Source organism: Dreissena polymorpha, chromosome 13 (assembly GCF_020536995.1).
Source record: "Dreissena polymorpha isolate Duluth1 chromosome 13, UMN_Dpol_1.0, whole genome shotgun sequence".
In the NCBI taxonomy this organism is placed as follows: Eukaryota; Metazoa; Mollusca; class Bivalvia; order Myida; family Dreissenidae; genus Dreissena; species Dreissena polymorpha.
Genome location: NC_068367.1, coordinates 40,033,464 through 40,053,460, shown reverse-complemented (window position 1 = coordinate 40,053,460; position 19,997 = coordinate 40,033,464). Strand labels below are relative to the sequence as shown.

The window sequence follows — 19,997 nt, the reverse complement described above, 5'->3', positions numbered from 1 at the left end:
AAGGATTTCATCACTTATCATTAAGTTGTCAGCATTCTACTAACTGAGCAACCAGACCCGGTTCCCCTCTATTTGCCAGTATTTAGTCCCTATTCATTAGAAACATACGTAAAAGACCACATTATCAGATATAAACCCATGTCGTTCTTCAACCCATTTTGAGGGCATTGCCACGTCATTAACTATAGCTAACTGTCCGTGTGTTATCAACCAGGGTTAGAAGATTTTGTACAGAACACATTTTTGTTTTCTCGAAAAACCTAGTTAGCTAGCACACATTTTAGGAATAACTGTAAAGTGGTCAATCCCTAGTTTCAATCACTTGATTAAGAGTGTTTTTTTTGCATTGATTACATGCATATTTGTCACATACTACTTTGCATTTTTCTATCTAAACAAACTTTATAATAATTTCCAATAAAACTTGAAAATTTATCAATTTTAATATAATTCATTTTATAAGACAGATATTTAATTCGTTTTGTTTTACATTAACCTTGAAATATATTTTAACTGAAGACTGCGGTAGTGCTGCCCCAACAAATGGTGTGGCCACAGCCCCTAGGGGCACTACTTACCGGCAGCAGGCTACGGTGCAGTGTAATCCAGGCTACACACTAAATGGCTCATCGGTGATAGAGTGCAATGCAACCGGCTGGAATGACTCTGTTTTCTGTAGTAAGTGGAATATTGTATTTTATAAATCTACCTGCCTGCCAGCTTGCCCACTCGCCTGCAGCTGCATGTCGTGCTTAGTTCCGTGTGTTGCAGCCTGCACCGTTCCGTCCCAGTTCCGCCACGTGCCGCAAATTAGTTTCGGTCGGCGTTTTTTTCTTCATCATTCTGGTGTCAACTCAAGGGACACAGCACTGTCATCTGTTCCGTCTTTTCTCCAAACATGCCAACTCCAATTTCATCTTCTTCTTCTCACTTTTTCGCTGATTATCCATGCTTTTGCTATTTCTAAAACGGTCTTAAAACTTGTTTTGGAATGTACCTAGTTTCTCTTTTTGCCCTTTGTTAGTTGCCATCTTTCACTTCCATACAGTAGAACTGAAAAGACAAGGCTATTGAACAGGGATGCTTTGAACTTTCTGCAAATGTCGCGGGCTTAACAGATGTTTGATAACCGTTCAAACTGTGCGCACTCCAGTGATGTTATTTTCTTCACATCTGCTGTGCCTCCATCTTTCTTTAAACAGTTTCGCCAAGATACATGAAGCTTTCCACAACTTCTTCTTCGTTGTTTCCAACCTTCGCTATATCTTCATTCTTATTGTTAGTTTTCATGACTTTGCATCTCTAAGTGTTGAGATTTAGTCCAACTTTAGCTGTATGTTCTTCCAGTCTTTTAATTTTTGGTTGCATATAATAAATTGTTGATTATAACAGTGCGATATCGTCTGCAAAGTCAAAATACTCCAGAATAGTTGTATGGTTCCATCAGATTACAATTCTCTCACTTTCCACAGTTTTCTACATTACCCAGTCGATAAAATCAAGGAAGCGAATTCCTGACATGCAGCACCCCTGCTTCACTCCTGTCATAATTGGGAACCGTTATGTTGTTTTTTTCTTCTACATCAGAGCACTAGTTTGCAAGGTCAAGCTTACAACAATTGGTGTACCTTGTACTTAGGTGAGCGCTTTTGGAACTTCATGTTTTTCTTGTCTTATACTCTTATCTTTCTGCACAAGATATCAGGAACTAATAATTCAAAAATTATTACACTTTCTATACAATATACTTTTAGGGAGGAACTATCTTCAGGTGTTACGCAAAGATGAAGGTGTATAAAGCTATTGTAAGCCTATTTCAATGACATTTTATGAACAGAAGGAAGACAAGTGCTGCACCAGCACATACGGTTAGTTTAGTATTGTGAACAAAATTACCATGATGGCCTTATATCGATAACCTAAATTCTCATTTAGGCACTTGCTGAATCTTAAGTAAGAAATGATAGGTGTTTACTACAATAGTACAATAAGCAAGATGTTTTAATCCCAGAACAGGTCCATTTTGCCCACAAAACAATGACATTTTATGCAGATTCCCTAACAAGTAAGTACCAAGTAACCAAGTATTTTGACAACACATTAAATTCGGCGGATGACCACTGTATGATGATACATATCAAATACCAAACCTTACGCACTGTATCTTCAGATGAAATTATTTTTTAAAGTTTTCATTAATAATATTTTTAAGGAATATAAGTTTGACCACAAAGGAATAATGTAAACAAATTGGTATAGGATATTTTTACAATATTATATAATAAATAACGGATCTATGAGCCTTGCGGTTTCAGGCGAGATTTTTAAGTATTCACTTTTAAGATCTATTTTATCTGTTGTGTCTCACATATGCAAAAGACTTGAAAAAATAAATAAATGCGGTCACCCAAATATCATTCGCGTTGTGATTAATGAAAATCTGCCAAGCGATTAAGGTTATGCTTGTTTTGTTGGCAATCGGTTAACGACGGACGTCATGACTGAAAATAAACTACGTCGGATGCCGTTGACACACCCACCAAAATAGCTCACGTTGAGCAATTTGTGCTCAGGTGGCAGATACACTAAAAATATAATTACCTGACCGAACACTTTAATGGTAGCATGTAGACATTGTATGAAGAAAAGAAACACGAAGGTGATTCCGCTTTCGAAGGTACAGGTAGCTGAATTCTTTTAGGGGACGTACTTAATCTTGACGCCGATTCTTTTGAAGACGGCGATAATTGTGCACATCATCTTTATCTGTAACTACGTCGGTCATTATCATCATTTTTTCGTAAATACATTATGAGAGGTGAATTTCCATAGGTTTTTTATTTCCTTCTTTCTTTCGGACTGACTCATTTGGTGCATTCAGCACACGAATAATATTAGGACATCCTAAATTAAATGAATACATCATAACACATACGAATATGTCGACATAACATTATCAAAATATAAAACCACAAAATAAGTGTCAAAATAAGTGCAGCATTTACGATCGAAGCAGATTTTGAGCCTCTGTACTGTTCACGAACAATTAACTCGATGACGTAATGAACACATCGTTATCAAAAGTGAGAAGAAATATCGAGTTGAAGTGTCATTATTAAACGGGTCTTCGTCATAACTTTGAATATTAAAACTATATAGAATTGCATAGGCTTTATTCATGGTTAATACGCAAATTGCTGACCCTTAAATTAACAGCGTTTTTTATATATAAATAATCTGAATTTCAAAGCTACTGTATACTTAACTCAGACACTGGTTCCAATTGTGTCTGTGTGAATTAGATAGAATTATTGTTAGCGGTTAATTTGCATACACATTTTGAATACGTAGCAATTTATTGACTTTTATTAATAGTTGGAAAAATATCGATAACATGTCTTCTCGTACTATGTGGTGTTTGTGCGAATTCATCTTTGTAAATACAAACATGTTTTTCATGACTTTTATATTGTAGAACTCACTAAAACAAATGTTTTCTACACCATACCTATCTGTTAACATATGTTTTATGATGTTCATTCTTAACCATATATTTGGTTACAGGAATGTTACTATTTAAGCTGAAATAATGCGAACTAAACGATATGTCTTATGTATAGATCTATAGGCCCCAATATTTTGCACGATGGTTACATTACATTAAACTTATATATTTAATTTATTTTACGCAAGTATTTTTAACACTGTCGTGATTGCTTGTTTTCATGATGGGGTTTCGTACACAGCAGTAACATATAATCTTTGCACGTAATAGCGGAGTTTACATTTGCCGGTACCCGTTAAATACGTTAATTGTGTAGCAGTAAAATTGTATAATATTTTAAATGTATAGTTATTAAACGCTGTATTATAATGATTAGACTGGGTAATATATAGACACTAGTTCCTTTAATCCATTTCAGACAAATGTCTTCATTTTTTTTTAAATAGGTTCAATATTTTATTAAAGCAACTCATAAGTATTTGGCTTCAAAATTTGGCTGAAATGACTCCTCAATATGCACGGAGAGATGGAGGTATCAATAATTTTGTTTAATGACCATATACTTGCCTTCCTCACGTGGTTTATGCAGGGACCCAAGTATAGGTCCCTGGCTTTATGACACCATGTTTTCTTTGTAATTGCATGGACAGTATCCGATCATAACGAGATTATCGGTTTGTGATTAACAAATATGCAATTAAACACCGGTTTAAAAATGATGAAACAACGATTGTCATAATTGGTGTGAACAATTAAATTAAAACCATTTCATTAATCGAGAGAATTTATATAATGTGTAACAAGATAAGTTTTTACAGCTATATAAAGGCTCAAATCAGTTACTTTATGTTGTGCACATCGATCTTTTTGTTGTTTGTTTTCTTCCTTAATTGGGTTCGTTCATTAAATTAAATTATTCTGAAAGAATGTTCATTTCTGATAATTATTTATCTAAAAATGGTCGCGAAGATGTGCCAAGTACTGCAAGTAGAGAGGTTTATGTGGTAACCACATACCGAGCTTGTAGATTGTGTTCCACTCCCGAGTTTGTTGTAAGTGAAAACAAATAAAAACAATAATATAATCGTTCCAAAAATGCATCTCCTTGCATGCTTATGTTTTATTCGGACATAATTAGTAAAAATATAGGTGATATAGTGCATGCTTATCAATAAAAACGATGATTATATCAACCTTCTCGATATGCGCTTGTATGAATTCAACCTCTTTTTTGCCAACCAGTGGGCGGAGTCTAAACTTTGCAGGTGCGCGTGACATCACTCGTCAACTGGTCTTTACACGTTTGCTTTCGAGCAATGCCTTACGTCACCCAATTTTTACATTTGTTTACATTAAGGGATTGAGAGTAATAATTTTATTTATGAAAATTGGCAATAAAATAGTTCCTAAAAGATGCATTCAAATTACCATGTTCTGGCCCGATGTAAGGGTAAATGTAAAATTTATATTTCATTTTGAACAACTAAGGTTAATACCACGCGTTTCAAGCCAGTTTTCTTAGCTACGATTAACCTGATAACTGCCGCATCCGCGCCGAGAAAGAGTTGTATAATTTATGCAAGAGGTTTGAGTTCTTCAACTAAATTCATTCACAATGAAAAATGTGAATATCGTGTTAAATGGAATATTTTGAACGGAGCGTATATAGAAAAGAATCAATAAACAATGTTTGAATTATACGAGTCGCTGAAGAGAATGTTTATGAATGATTAAAATAGTTCACAGTTTGCTGCGTCTTAACTAGGTGGTATTTTTGCTCAGCACAGGTCATTCATAATCTGAGGCTATTAATAGATGTGGGAAAATAAAACTACTTCTGATCAACAAGTATAGTAGTATATCGGGAGTCAACTATCACGCGTCTGTTGCGTAACCACGTTGAGAGTGCTTGCAACTACAGCGGGGTTAAATTTGATGTGTCTGGGAAAGGCTCTTTTGTTCTCAACAGGTCGCGGCGATAGCACGTTTGATAACAACGCAATAGTATATGGTTTAGCTTGTTTATATTCAAAGTTCTCAATTTATAAAACGTTGAACATGAGTTCACCAATAACTACAGGTATTCTAAAAACAACAATAACAAATGCTTTATAATCGCTAAAACCGAATATAAAAAACAACAACTAAACGGTATTCGGCTTAAATGCTAACTTTGAAATAAAGTTTGAAATTTACGTTTCTAAATACAGTGGAAACCCTCTTAACCGGATCTTCTCTATACCGGAATCCTCTCTAAACCGGACAAATTGTCCGGTCCCATTTTTCCGCTATAAAACCATGCGTAAAATATCTCCTCAAGACCGGAATCCCCTCAATTCCGAATACCGGTCATTCTTTTGATCGATATTGGGTCATTCCATACGTTATTGTACCTCTCTAATCCGCTCAGGGCCGGTTTATTGCACCTTAGACCTAGTGTCAAAAAGTTGTGAATAGCGGATTAAAGACGCGTGAAATTAATGAAGGTGGTCGAAAAAATTACATACTTGTCCTGTGATGTACATATCGATCAATAGTGGTGATAATACTGATTATAATTACTGATAACAAACATAGAGTTCTTTAGTGTGTTTTGTTTTTGATGTAGGAAGCCGTGCTAAATTTTAATAATCGTTAATGCTATTTAATATTGTGTTGTTTATTACAATTGCTAATTTAGTGTCATATAAAATGGTGATTTGCAGAGTAATTGAAGCAGTTGCATTAAGATATTCATTTAGATTTTCAAATATGTAATTAAGATAACTAAGACTAAACAAGAGCACCGCCTTGCGGGTGCAGACCGCTCATCTATTTTCTTTTTAAAGGTGAAAGGACTCTCTAGTTCAATCACAAAGGAGTGGAGTGAAGAGGGGTGTATAGTGTGGGGGTGTTGTCATGTATTACATTATCTTCCAAAAATGCAGAAAAAAAATGCCAAAAAAAATCGGGGGTGGGGGGGGGAGGGGATTCTTGGGTGCAATGGTTGGACGGTATTTAAAAAATAAAATAATAAAATAATTATTTGTGTTTTTAACCGTTTCAAAAAAAAAATGGGGGGGGGGGGCGGTGGGGTGGGTGGGGGGGTATATTGTGAGGGTGTGGTGGTCATTTGTGAGATGATCTTAAAAAAACCATTGGGGCGGGGGATTCCGGCGGGAGGGAGGGTGTGGGGGGATGTATCAATCAAATCTAATCATAAATAAAGAAGTTATGGCAATTTTAGCAAAATTTAATAATTTGACCTTGAGAGTCAAGGTCATTCAAAGGTCAAGGTAAAATTCAACTTGCCAGGTACAGTAACCTCATGATAGCATGAAAGTATTTGAAGTTTGAAAGCAATAGCCTTGATACTTTAGAAGTAAAGTGGATCGAAACACAAAATTTAACCATATATTCAAAGTTACTTAGTAAAAAAGGGCCATAATTCTGTAAAAATGACAACCAGAGTTATGCAACTTGACCTTTTACTGTCCCCTTATGATGGTTTGCGAGTGTTCCAAGTATGAAAGCAATATCTATGATACTTTAGGGGTTCAGTGGACCAAAACACAAAACTTAACCAAATTTTCAATTTTCTAAGTATAAATGGCCCACTTTGCATGCACAGTCCCCTTATGAAAGTTAATAAGTGTTGCAAGTATGAAAGCAACAGCTTTGATACTGTAGGAATAAAGTGGACATAAACACAAAACTTTACCAAATTTGTAATTTTATAAGTATAAAAAGGGCACATAATTCTGTCAAAATGCCAGTCAGAGTTACATAACTTTGCCTGCAGAGTCCCCTTATGATAGTTAGTAAGTGTTGCAAGTATGAAAGCAATAGCTTTGATACTTAAGGAATAAAATGGACCTAAACAAAAAACTTAACCAAAATTTTCAATTTTCTAGGTATAAAAAGGGCACATAATTCTGTCAAAATGCACGCCAGAGTTATCTAACTTTGCCTGCCCAGTCCCCTAATGATAGGAAGTAAGTGTACCAAGTTTGAATGCAATAGCATTGATACTTTCTGAGAAAAATGGACCTAAACGCAAAACTTAACCGGACGCCGACGCCGACGCAGACGCCGACGCCAAGGTGATGACAATAGCTCATATTTTTTTTCAAAAAATAGAATAGCTAAAAATGTCCGAACTTCCTTCCACATTAAGCTATGTCATTGACTTTCTGAAAGTTAGATAGTCAATGTCATTTCTAAACCGGAATCCTCTCTAAACCGGAATTTTCTCTCGGTCCCGAGGTTGTCCGGTTAAGAGGGGTTCCACTGTAATTAAAAAGTTTAATTATTGTGTTTTTTGTTCACTTGTAAGTCGCATATTCACCGCTTGAAATGTGTGTGATTATAGTCAAACCACACATTAGTGTAAGTAGATAAAAATTATACTACGAGAGTGCACATCATATGTGACCTCACATGGCTTATTATGAGTTTATTTCTTCACCATCGAAATATTTTGTACGTTAATATTTGATAACCACTCAGTTTTCTTTCGACCCATTTGAATCACACTTTCATAGCCGCGTCATGCGAAAATGGATCTTATGGTGTTTCGGCCAGCGTAGCTCAAGCCCAACTTGTGCATTTGCGCTGTCTGGTCAGTTTTAGTATACCTGTAGTTTTTTTTCTAATTTATTCAAAAATAAGCTAAATATAAATCATTTGATAAAGCTACTATTAATCCATAAACAAACTAACATAATCGTGTGTAACGTAATTAAAAATCATAGCATCGCCCTGGAATAAACATGGCTTATTTTGAAACGAACGCCGGCCATTATGAGAATGGTCGTCGTAATAGTCATGGAGAACCATCAAATAAATTACAACTTCTTAAAACTCTTTTTTTTAACTTTCCAGCACTTCTTGAATGTTGTTCAACTGAGGCTGCATATTATGAGGAGGGCCGATACTATGATAATTAGGGATAGGCTATTTTAAACAAACGCGCGAATTTGGTCGTTCGTTGTGACTTCATCAATGCGACGATGCAATAACTATGTTAAAGGGGCCTTTTCACGTTTGGGTTAATTGACAAAATTGAAAAAAGTTGTTTCCGATTTGCAAATTTTCGTTTTAGTTATGATATTTGTGAGGAAACAGTAATACTGAACATTTACCATGCTCTAAAATAACCATTATATGCATCTTTTGACGATTTAAAAACCCGAAAATTATAAAGCGTTGCAATGTGAAACGAATTAATAATTTGGAGAGTTCTGTTGTAGTCGTTATATTATGTGAGACTACGAGGATTGCTTATATAAAGTATAAAATACATCAGGCATTGTATCCGGAAAGATGGCCGAGTGGTCTAAATGGGTATTACTTTTACTCCAGGACTCCAGGGGTCAGTGTTCGAGCCCTGCTGAGGGTTACCTTTTTTTCTTTTTTTAAATTTTATTCTTGATTTTTACTGGAGCTTTTCATATATAATTTTAACATTTATCAATATAAAGCATTTTATGACAAACTTTAAAACATGCCAAAATCTGTGAAAAAGGCCCCTTTAAAAAAAGCGCATGTCGTATTCTTTACATTTTGATGTTAACTGAATGCAATAATTAACTTGTTAAAATATCAATCTTTTTCAGAAAAATAACATCCATTACCGTCCCTTCTCTAGAGGTTTTATCAAAGTGATGCGCAAGTTAGTGCTCAAAGTTTATTGAAGAACCATCATATATGTGTAATGTAAAATATTTGCCCTCATTACCCTCAGTTTTTTTATGTAACACAAAACAAAATAACCCTAATTCATGAAACTTTTTCTTACATAAAACCAAAACAAAATAAATATAATAAATACAACAAATGAAGGAATCTATGAATTACTTGATATAAGAAAAGTTGTTTATAAATCGTATTAATTCCACAAGCTATACTTATGTAATATTAACCTAAATTTTGAAAACAAGTTAATCCATATTTAAAGACTATAGCGTATATGTATAAATGTATCCAACCATACACGATATAGTTTTTTTTTTCATGTTGTAAGATTGATACATTATTTAATTCATTAGAAACTGTAGATGAACATTTTAAACAAGTTCATATTTGACCATACAAATTACACTACAAAGTTCCATTTTCAGGACAGCAACCGATGTTAACCAACGGGTACTTCGTCAAGCCGATATTCGGGAGCGACCTTGAAAAGCAAATCAAAGTCGGAACCAGGGTCGTGCGCGGTCGGGACTGGAAATGGGATGAACAGGTAAATTTTGCGCGCTGGATGACTGCATTTTTCATGAATCATATTGTTACATCTTGAACGAGATCTAAGTCTTGACAAACTCTTCTAATGTTTAAACACTCCAACCATTTCACCCTTCTGCTTATGTTTCGTAGTTTAAGATCTGTTTAAGATTCGAAGACTCCATTTTTTGACAGATGTAAAGCACGAGTGATTTGTGCTCATTCGTCATAATGGTCTGTTCGGTGGTATAACACGCGAACTTCATTTAATATGAATTGAATTTCGGTATTCACGTTTTTTTTTATAGTTAATCCTTAACAATCATGGAAGACTAAATTATAAAATGAATTACGTAAGGAAGTGAGTTAAGTTTTGCTAAATCGTGGGGTGAATTTCTTTTTTAGTGAAATAACACTGCTAAGATAATAAATGAGAAACCTCAGGTTGATTTAGGAATGTACTAAACACTATTATTTCGCAACCTACCATCCCCTAAAGAACAGGTCAACGTCAAGAGATATCAAAGCTTCTCAATGTTGGGATTTATGCTTCAGTTAACTCAATTTGCATCCTAATACTGTGTAATACATTATATTCAGAAGTTGTGATACAAGGTAATATACTCGTTTGTGGTAGTAAATTGTAAAACACACGCAGTCTCCTTTACAGTTCATTGTCAATTTATATTTCGGACTTCACCAGTTCTCATCATCATAATCAAATACAGTGCTTAATCTAGATAGAAGGTTTTGTGTCGGAACCCATTAGATCAACATTTTAGACTGAAAAAAGTGCTCAGTTGGATGCTAGTTTGGATAAAACATATTCAAACGGCAAGTGTCTACAGACTAGTGAGGGATGTGAGGGCAATGACAGACACGTGAGTGCGTTTTTTTTTAGCAAATTCTATTGGATGACTATTCTCGTGTAGAACGAAAATTTATACGAGACTTTTGATGTTTGTTTCTATTTGAGAAAATAAATACTGCTGATTCTGGATCGGGGTCGACATCAACAAGAAGGTAAACAGTATGCGTGATGGCAACTATATGCTGGAAGATTTTATATAACATTATTAAAATGTATTTTGTTCTGCTCAAGCGTAGGCAAATTATGGGTAACGATCATATTATCTACTAAACGTGTGGTGAAATATCTGTTTGTAACGAATCTTGCAGTGCGTCCTTCTACCTTTTCCAGTTGATTTATTTGAACTATCGTATGTAGGTCCCAAAAAGTGGAGGATTATACTATTTTAAGCCTTACTATTGTTGTGTAATCATGGTCTTCCTCTTTAATGAGTTTGAGGTTGATGCGAAGAAATCCTATTGCCTGGTTTGCATTTTGTGTAATTGAGTTAATGTGTTAATCCCATTTGAGGCTACTTTGGAGAATAAGACCCAGATATTTCGCGTGGATTACCTTTTCAAGAATGAAGTCATGTAGTTTTGGGGAGGATGACACGTCTTCTTTTCTGGGTAATGCTAAGAATGTTACATTATACAGGATGGAAATGCATCAACCAGACCTGCTTCCATCGACCAGCAGCTTCAATATCTAGCTTGCGGTTTTGGGATTTAGAGTGGTTGTTGATATTTTTGTAGATGAAACTATTTTAACGGTTTTGATGTGTGTGCGATTTAATGTATTTGCGCTTGCGTGCGTTCACTTATTTTTTTGTCATCCAGGGCAGTTTGTCATAGTTTTTATTAGTGTAGTTGGTATGTTTTAGATAGTATTTTATCGAAAGTAATTGTAATTATACCTACATCATTTGCATGGTATTTCAGTAACACCATGGCTATCTAAAATAGTCACTAATACGGCCTTAATAAACAATATTTATGAAAATATATCGACAACAGAGTTTAACACGTTACATAATGACGCCAACGGAAATCTTAAATTAGATTTTATCCACAAACAATGCACACACAAGTTGCTTTGTATCCTGGCCCTACAAACTTTCGTTGAAAATGTCAGGTTTCTGCTAAGCAAAGTTCCTGAATGGTCACGTACATGAAGTAATGGAAACCAGCACACAATCCATGTTGAGATATTGCTATGACAACATCATACTGATCTGAACATGCGTTTGCTTTATTTCATACCACAGGACGGCGGGGGTCCGGGCACCGTGCTATCGGTTTACTCGAACAGCTGGGCGCGGGTCAAGTGGGACAAGGACGCGTTTCAAAACTACTACCGTGTTGGCGCGGAAGGCAAATACGATCTGTTAATATTAGCAGATGGACAATAACTGCCCATGTTACCCACGAATAATGGAATTAACGCACATATTATCTGATGGAAAAATAACTGTCCATGTGAAAAGAGAATTATGAAATTAGCGTATGTATAAGCCAATAAATATAAGTGTACATATAGACTGATGCACACTGTTTTCTATACAAAGAGTACGACTGGAACATATTGGACGATGAGTCAATCATTTTATTAAGGCTAAGCGTGTAAATTATATAGAAAGTCACATTGTCTTATCATACTTCAACCAATTCATGGTTTAATATATATATATATATATATATATATATATATATATATATATATATATATATATATATATATATATATATATATATATATATATATATATATATATATATATATATATGGTAAATAAATCACTGTTGGATGCTGATTCAATCCGTTCATCTGTAATTTTATAAATGTTAAATAAAACAAACTATAGCAAGATGATTCAATCGATGCATCGGTATATATATACTGGTAAATGTAACACACTGTTGCATGATTATTCAATTGGTTAATTGATAAATATGTTATTGCTAAATAAAACACACGTTTGCATGATAATTCAATCGTTCTATTTGTAAATATATAAATGGTATATAAAACATATTTTTTTTATTTTTCAAATGATACATTGGTAAATATATAGATGATTTATAAGCAACCATGGACACACATCAAGAATGAATTATCTTTTTATGCATACAAGTTAATTGTTATATGCTACATTTTTATATGCAAAGTGGTTAATTGTTGTATGCTACATTTGTATATGCATACTAGTTAATTGTTGTATGCTACATTTCTTAATGCATACTTAGTCTAGTTAAATGCTGTATGCTAAAATTGTATATGCATACTAGTTAATTGCGGTATGCTAAATTTGATTATTCATACTAGTTAGTTGTTGTATTCTACATTTGTATATGCATACTAGTTAATTGTGGTACGATACATTTGTATATGCATACTAGTTGATTGTGGTATGCTACATTTGTATATATATAAACTAGTTAATTGCAGTATGCTAAATTTGTAAATGCATACTAGTTAATTGCAGTATGCTACAATTGTATATGCATACTAGTTAATTGTGGCATGCTACATTTGTTTGTGCATAATAGTTAATTGTGGTATGCTACATTTGTATATGCATACTAGTTAATTGTGGCATGCTACATTTGTTTGTGCATACTAGTTAATTGTAGTATGCTACATTTGTATATTCATACTAGTTAACTGTGGTATACTACAGTTGAGACTTAACATTGTTCTCTTCAATATACTACAATAGACATTCCGTGCAAATTAAAGCAATACTAGAGAACTTAAATTAAACAAGAACTGTCTCCATCGGAAGACATATGCCCCCAAAAACGCTTTTTGAAACCTAAACACAGATTTCTAAACCTAAACGCGGAACCTAAGTTCAAGGTCAAGGTCAAAGGGGTCAAATTTATGTGCGTATGGAAAGGCCTTGTCCATATACACATTCATACCAAATATGAAGGTTACATCTGAAGCGACATAGAAGCTATGAGCATGTTTCGAGCGGAAACGCAATTTTTTGATGATTCAAAGACCGTAACTCAGAAGTGCCTGGGTAAATTGGCTGATTATTGAACTTAACCTAGATTTTATTGCCTTACAAATTTGTATAATGTTTGGTGAAGATCCGATGACAATTGGTGGAGTAATTGAGCGGAAACGAGAAAAAACTCAATTTTTTATGATTCAAGGTCCGTAATTCAGGAGTGTTTGGGTCAATTTGGCCGATTATCGAACTTGATCTAGATCTTATGACCTTACATATTATCATGAAGTATGGTAAAGATCCTATGACATTTGCTTGAGTTATTGAGCAAAAACGAGAAAAAACGCAATTTTTCGATGGTTCAAGGGCCGTATCTCAGGAGTGTCTGGGTCAATATGGCCGATTTATCAAACTTGACCTAGATAATATTGCCTTACACATTGTTATGAAGTTTGGTGAAGATCTGATGACAATTGCTCGAGTTATTGAGCGGAAACGAGAAAAAAACAAATTTTACGATGAATCAAGGGCCATAACTCAGGAGTGTGTTGGTCAATTTTGCCGATTATCTAACTTGACCTAGATGTTATTGCCTTACACATTTTGATGAAGTTTGGTGAAGATCTGATGACAATTGCTAGACTTATTGAGCGGAAACTAATCCGGACGGACTAACTAACTAAGTAACTAACTGACTGACTGACGGACATTGCGATTTTAATATGCCCCCGGAACCTATGTTCTGGGGGCGTAAAAACAATTTTACAATGATTCAAGGGCCGTAACTCAGGAGTTACTGGGTCAATTCGGCCGATTATCGAACATGAACTAGATGTTATTGCCTTACACATTTTCAAGAAGTTTGGTGAAGATCTGATGACAATTGCTCGAGTTATTGAGCGGAAACGAGAGAAAAACCAATTTTACGATTATTCAAGGGCAGTAACCCAAGAGTGTCTGGGTCAATTTAGCCGATTATCGAACTTGACCTAGACGTTATTGCCCTACACATTTTCATGAAGTTTGGTGAAGATCTGATGACAATTGCTTGACTTATTGAGCGGAAACGAGAAAAAACGCAATGTTTTGATGATTCAAGGGCCGTAACTCAGAAGTATGAGTCAATTTGGCTGATTATCAAACTTGACCTAGGTGTTATTGCCTTTCACATTTTTATGGACTATTGTGAGGATACAATGACCATTGCTGGAGTTATTGAGCGGTAACAAGAAAAAAAACAATTTTACAATGATTCAAGGGCCGTAAAACAGGAGTTACAATGTCAATTCGGCCGATTATCCAACATGACCTAGATGTTATTGCCTAACATATTTTTAGGAAGTTTGGTGAAGATCTGATGACAATTGCTCGAGTTATTGAGCGGAAACGAGAAAAAAAACAATTTTACGATGATTCAAGGGCAGTAACTCAAGAGTGTCTGGGTCAATTTAGCCGATTATCGAACTTGACCTAATTGTTATTGCCTTACACATTTTCATGAAGTTTGGTGAAGATCTGATGACAATTGCTTGACTTATTGAGCGGAAACTAATCCGGGCGGAAAGACTAACTAACTGACTAACTAACTGGCTGACTAACGGACGGTGCGATTTAATATGCCCCCAGAACCTATGTTCTAGGGGCCAAAAAAATCTTTATTCAAAAACTTAAATCTATTCATTGATTGGTGAATACTGACCCAGGTTATCATGACCTCATAAGTTTTGAACATGCTGAAAACCTGTCCACGTCCTCCATGGTTCGCACGACGTTCTAGAGAGTTCTAGAGGCGTCCTCTGCAGAGGCGGTGGGTGGACGTTAAAAGGACATGCTCGGATGTGGAGGCACTCACAAGAAAGATAAAAAACTGAGCTAAGCATTAAGTGTCCGGATATAATCACTTAAAAAAATGGCTGTATTACTATATCTGACAAAATCATTGACATTTGTTATGTTGTAACATCAAACAAAAAGAATGGCTTACATGTACGATTAAAAATAATCGAAGATCGCCCCACGCCCCTCACCGATTATTCTGGATCCAATCCCTGATGACATAGGTGTGGCAAGTTGGCCGGAAAACATTGATCTAAATAATTGTATTTCATAGCACAAAATAAAATAATAATAATAATTTAAATTATTATAATTTACACGATTCGTGCATTTAATGAAATATTGCTCCCCGATCTTAGCATGATTTCATGATGACATATTGAAGCTTTTTAAATAAAAAGGTACTTTTATTAGTTCATTTTGTAGCCATCCCTCTTATCATAAGATGTCGCGCTATGCAAAGGAACGCAACAATGAAATCGCATTGTGTTGCATTTATTCCCCTTGCATCAATGACATTATAAATGTGAATTGTATTTTCGGAAAATCATGCCATACGCTATTTGAAATTACATTAACGCATTTAAAACAAAACATAACTATAAAAACTAGCTGATATGCGACAAAGGAGAACATACAATCAATCATGTATTTTGAATGATAAACCAGTGGCCTATGCAATCGTTGAATAAACAATCAATTCACACGTAGACCATAATATTTAAATGCACAAGAGATGTGTTTGTCAGAAACACAATGCGCCGCTTTGAAATAAAATTTCAATACATCATTTGGCAGGTTTAGAAATTATCTCCCTTTTAAAGCTAATTACTTCCCATGAATTGTATTTTTTTACTTTTGACCTTGAAGAATGATGTTGACCTTTCACCACTCAAAATTTGCAGCTCCACGAGATACACATGCATGCAGACAGACAGACAGACAGACAGACAGACAGACAGACAGACAGACAGACAGACAGACATACAGACATACAGACAGACAGACAGACAGACAGACAGACAGACAGACAGACAGACAGACAGACAGACAGACAGACAGACAGACAGACAGATAGACAGACAGACAGATTGACAGTTCAACTGCTATATGCCACCCTACCGGGGGCATAACAAATATAGACCTCAAATACGATTTTTTACTTTTGCCATCGTGAAATTTTCTAATATATCTTTTATCTATTTTTTCATAATTGCACGTAAATAAACAAAGACTGGGGAAAAGACGCGACGCAATTTATTTAAACTATTTCTTGAATTTTGAATGATGTTATCATTTACAATAATAAGAGAACATAGCAAAGTCCCAAAGGCGTCCTCTCACGACGCGGTGGGTGACCGTTACAAGGACATGCTCATTTGTGGAGGCACTCACACGAAAGTTGAAAAACGGAGCTAAGCATACATTGTCCGGATATAATTACTTAAACAATTGTGTTGGCTGTTTTATTGTTTCTGACAAATCTCGATCGTGATACATCGACTATCTCCGGAATCCTCCGCAAGATATGCAACAATATCCATGCAGAGTTGTCGTGCCATGCTCTCACATACAAATGTAATGCAATGAAACCGTCGTGCAAGAGTTTGGATAGACAAAAAAAATACGATAAATTGTCTTCTGATCCAGTGTGACAAAATTATTGAATTCTGCACGGAGGATGCCGAAGATGGTCGATGTATCACAATTGTTTAACCTGTATTGTTGCGGCGGGGTTACATCAAACTAGAAAAAATGGCTTACATGTGCGATTAAAACAAATCAAAGATAGCCCCACACCCCTCAACGATTATGCTGGATCCAAACCCTGATGACGTAATGTGGCATGTTGGCCGGAAAACATCGATCTAAATAGGTGTATTACATGTATAGCATATAATTTAAAATAATTATAATTTACATGATTCGTGGATTTCAATAAGAATTGCTCCGCGATCTTTACATAATTTCATATGATGCCAAATTGAAGTGATTTAAATCTTAAGGTACTTTTATTAGCTCATGCTGTAACTACCCCTCTTATCATATCCAGTCGCGCTATGCAAGGGACGCAACAATTAAATCGCAGTGTGTTGCAGTTTTTCCCCTTGCACCATGGACGTTATACATTTGCATCGTATTTTCGGAAAATAATGTCATACGCTAATTGAAATTGCATTAACGTGTTCAAAATGAAACATAACTATAACGGCTAGCTGATATGCGACAATCAATCATGTATTTTATATGATTTACCAGTGGCCTATGCAATCGTTGAATAAACAATCAATTTACACGTAGACCACAATATTTAAATGAACAAATCTAAACCTCAATTACGATTGTTAACTTTCGCCATCGTAAAATCTTCTAATGTATCTTTTATCTTTTTTTTCATATGTTCACGTTAATGAACAAAGACTGGGAAAAAGACGCAGTGTAATTTATTCCAAATATTTCTTGAATTTTGAATGATGTTATCATTTACAATAATAAGAGAACGGACCAAAGAAGATGTAAAGACAGCGCGCTGATGGGGAACATTATCCTGTTCGCAGACATTTCGATAGGAAAAACCAGTAATTCAATTAGAAAGTGTCGTTTAAATTAATACAACTAACTTTTGCAACTTCAATGTCAGTGCATGAATATAGAATGATGCGTACAATACACGTGAGTTGTGGCACACGATTAGAGATAACTCAACAGCGCGTGAGTCTGAATGGTCAGTCATTTAATAGGGCATATATGTTTATATCTGTTTTTACAAATTAAATATATTATTATAAAGATTAAACATTAAATTACTTTTTTGAACCTGTAGTTTTTGGGGTGCAACAAAATGAACATGAATGCTAACGGTCAAGAATTTTGTCTCAAGGCGAAACAAACTTTTACTTGTTCTATTTTTCATCATAGTGATACGTACCACGTAAGAACAGTTCGAAAGCTCGAAACTTATCAGTTTTAGCGTTGTTTTGTCGTTGTCCGCCAGTCCGACCGTCTGTCACAAACTTTTCAGAGCTGTATCTCAGAAACTATGTAAGATTTTAATAGGTCCCTGCTTAATCATAACACGACAAAGACGCCGACGAATTGGCGAGTACATTAAACACTTAAGCTCGAACAATTTGATAATAAGTGGAATCTATAACTCGACAAAATGCACACTTGAAGCTTACAACGTATGTATATGTTGTCCATCCTCGGTGACTTCTTTGTTTATCTCAGGACAAAACGTGTATTGAGCGTAGAACTCGTACTTCAAACAAGAAATGAACATAACGATAGTTACAGTAGTATTTATTGCAATAAAACTACGATCACATTTTGAAAGAACAAATCATAAACGATGGTTTAATGTACGCAAACACATTGGGATAACGTTAAAACAAGAAATGTGTAATAAAAAATCTGACAGCCTGTATTTTGTATGTGAATTATGATAATTCTATAAATTTATAAACAAAGTGATACATTTGGATTTTTTTCTACCAGAGGGTATAATGGGACACATTAAACCTTAATTAAAACGGAATTAGAGCCAAATAATGATAAAATATAAAAGAGAACACTATTTATAGTAGAACATAAATAAGAACATAACATTGGAAGGCGATTTCACTGCACACCAGTTCAAACGTATATTTTAAATGATAAACATTAATAATTACCACATTATCACTTACAATGTGCGTACATATAAACACAATGTATACCGCCACATGATTTCAATATAACGAGGGCAGAGAACACATATGAAATGTCAGGTTTAATTGTAACACTACATAATACAAAACAATAATCCAAAAGTACAGTTTGCTACATCATTTAAATATAATACAATAATTAATTATGGTTTGAAGGTAATGCTTCAGAGTGTATTACCTTTTTGATTTCACTGTGACTTAACAACGATGAAGTATAGACAATGAACCCACCAGAATGTGCAGTTTTGTCTTTTTTAAACATTGTATCGAAGCCTTCAATTTGTATATAAATCATCACCGATATCATGTGACAAGTGTGTTTCGGTGAAACATAAAATGCTATGTGTACATTCAGAAAATGGGTCTCGTATATAGTTCATCTTGTTTCATGGTCATTAAAAAACGCAAATTTCTCCACAATAAATAGTTTTCTGGAGAAACCCCGCTGAGAGGTTATGGCAGACATGGGTAAGTTTGTATAAATCCTTTAATTAGTGTAAGGGCTTGCAAATTAAAGCAGTTTTTCTTCCCTAAATGCCTGAACATGTCTTATTTTGCCCGATCTTCTACTTCAAGGAGCCACATTTCGCTCATTTTGTAAGAAAATTTGTCAGGACTTTTTCTACATGTAGGCCAATACCTTTGTTATCAATGTTAATTCACAGTTATTTTAAATTGGACTTTGAAATATTTTATTTTTTCCAAATTACTAAACTTATGTAAGGTCATTCGAAAATACACAGCGCTGCTCGATTGGTATTACGCTGCTCACCAGGAATCGGGTTTCCCGGTGTGTGATTTACTCCCGAAATAAAACCCCTCATGTTTTCCTCCTGAAATTTTTCCGACTATCATAGAAATTTTGTCTCTCTTCAAAAACGTTGCTCTTCGCTCCATTACAGTGCATTTTCCGGCTCCAATATCATCCAGTAC

General features: G+C 34.9%; 2 protein-coding genes across 2 annotated transcripts in view; both read left to right on the top strand.

Annotated features, from left to right (window-relative positions):
- Positions 1–12,257, top strand: part of LOC127854854 (uncharacterized) — a 154,462-nt gene extending 142,205 nt beyond the window's left edge. Inside the window, exons 8-9 of the mRNA XM_052389925.1 lie at positions 9,607–9,728; positions 11,827–12,257. Coding sequence (XP_052245885.1) covers positions 9,607–9,728; positions 11,827–11,970 — 266 coding nt within the window. The 3' untranslated portion in view covers positions 11,971–12,257. The remainder of the gene's footprint in view (positions 1–9,606; positions 9,729–11,826) is intronic.
- Positions 1–19,997, top strand: part of LOC127854855 (uncharacterized) — a 58,171-nt gene that overhangs the window by 10,578 nt on the left and 27,596 nt on the right. The gene's annotated exons all lie outside the window — the stretch shown is intronic.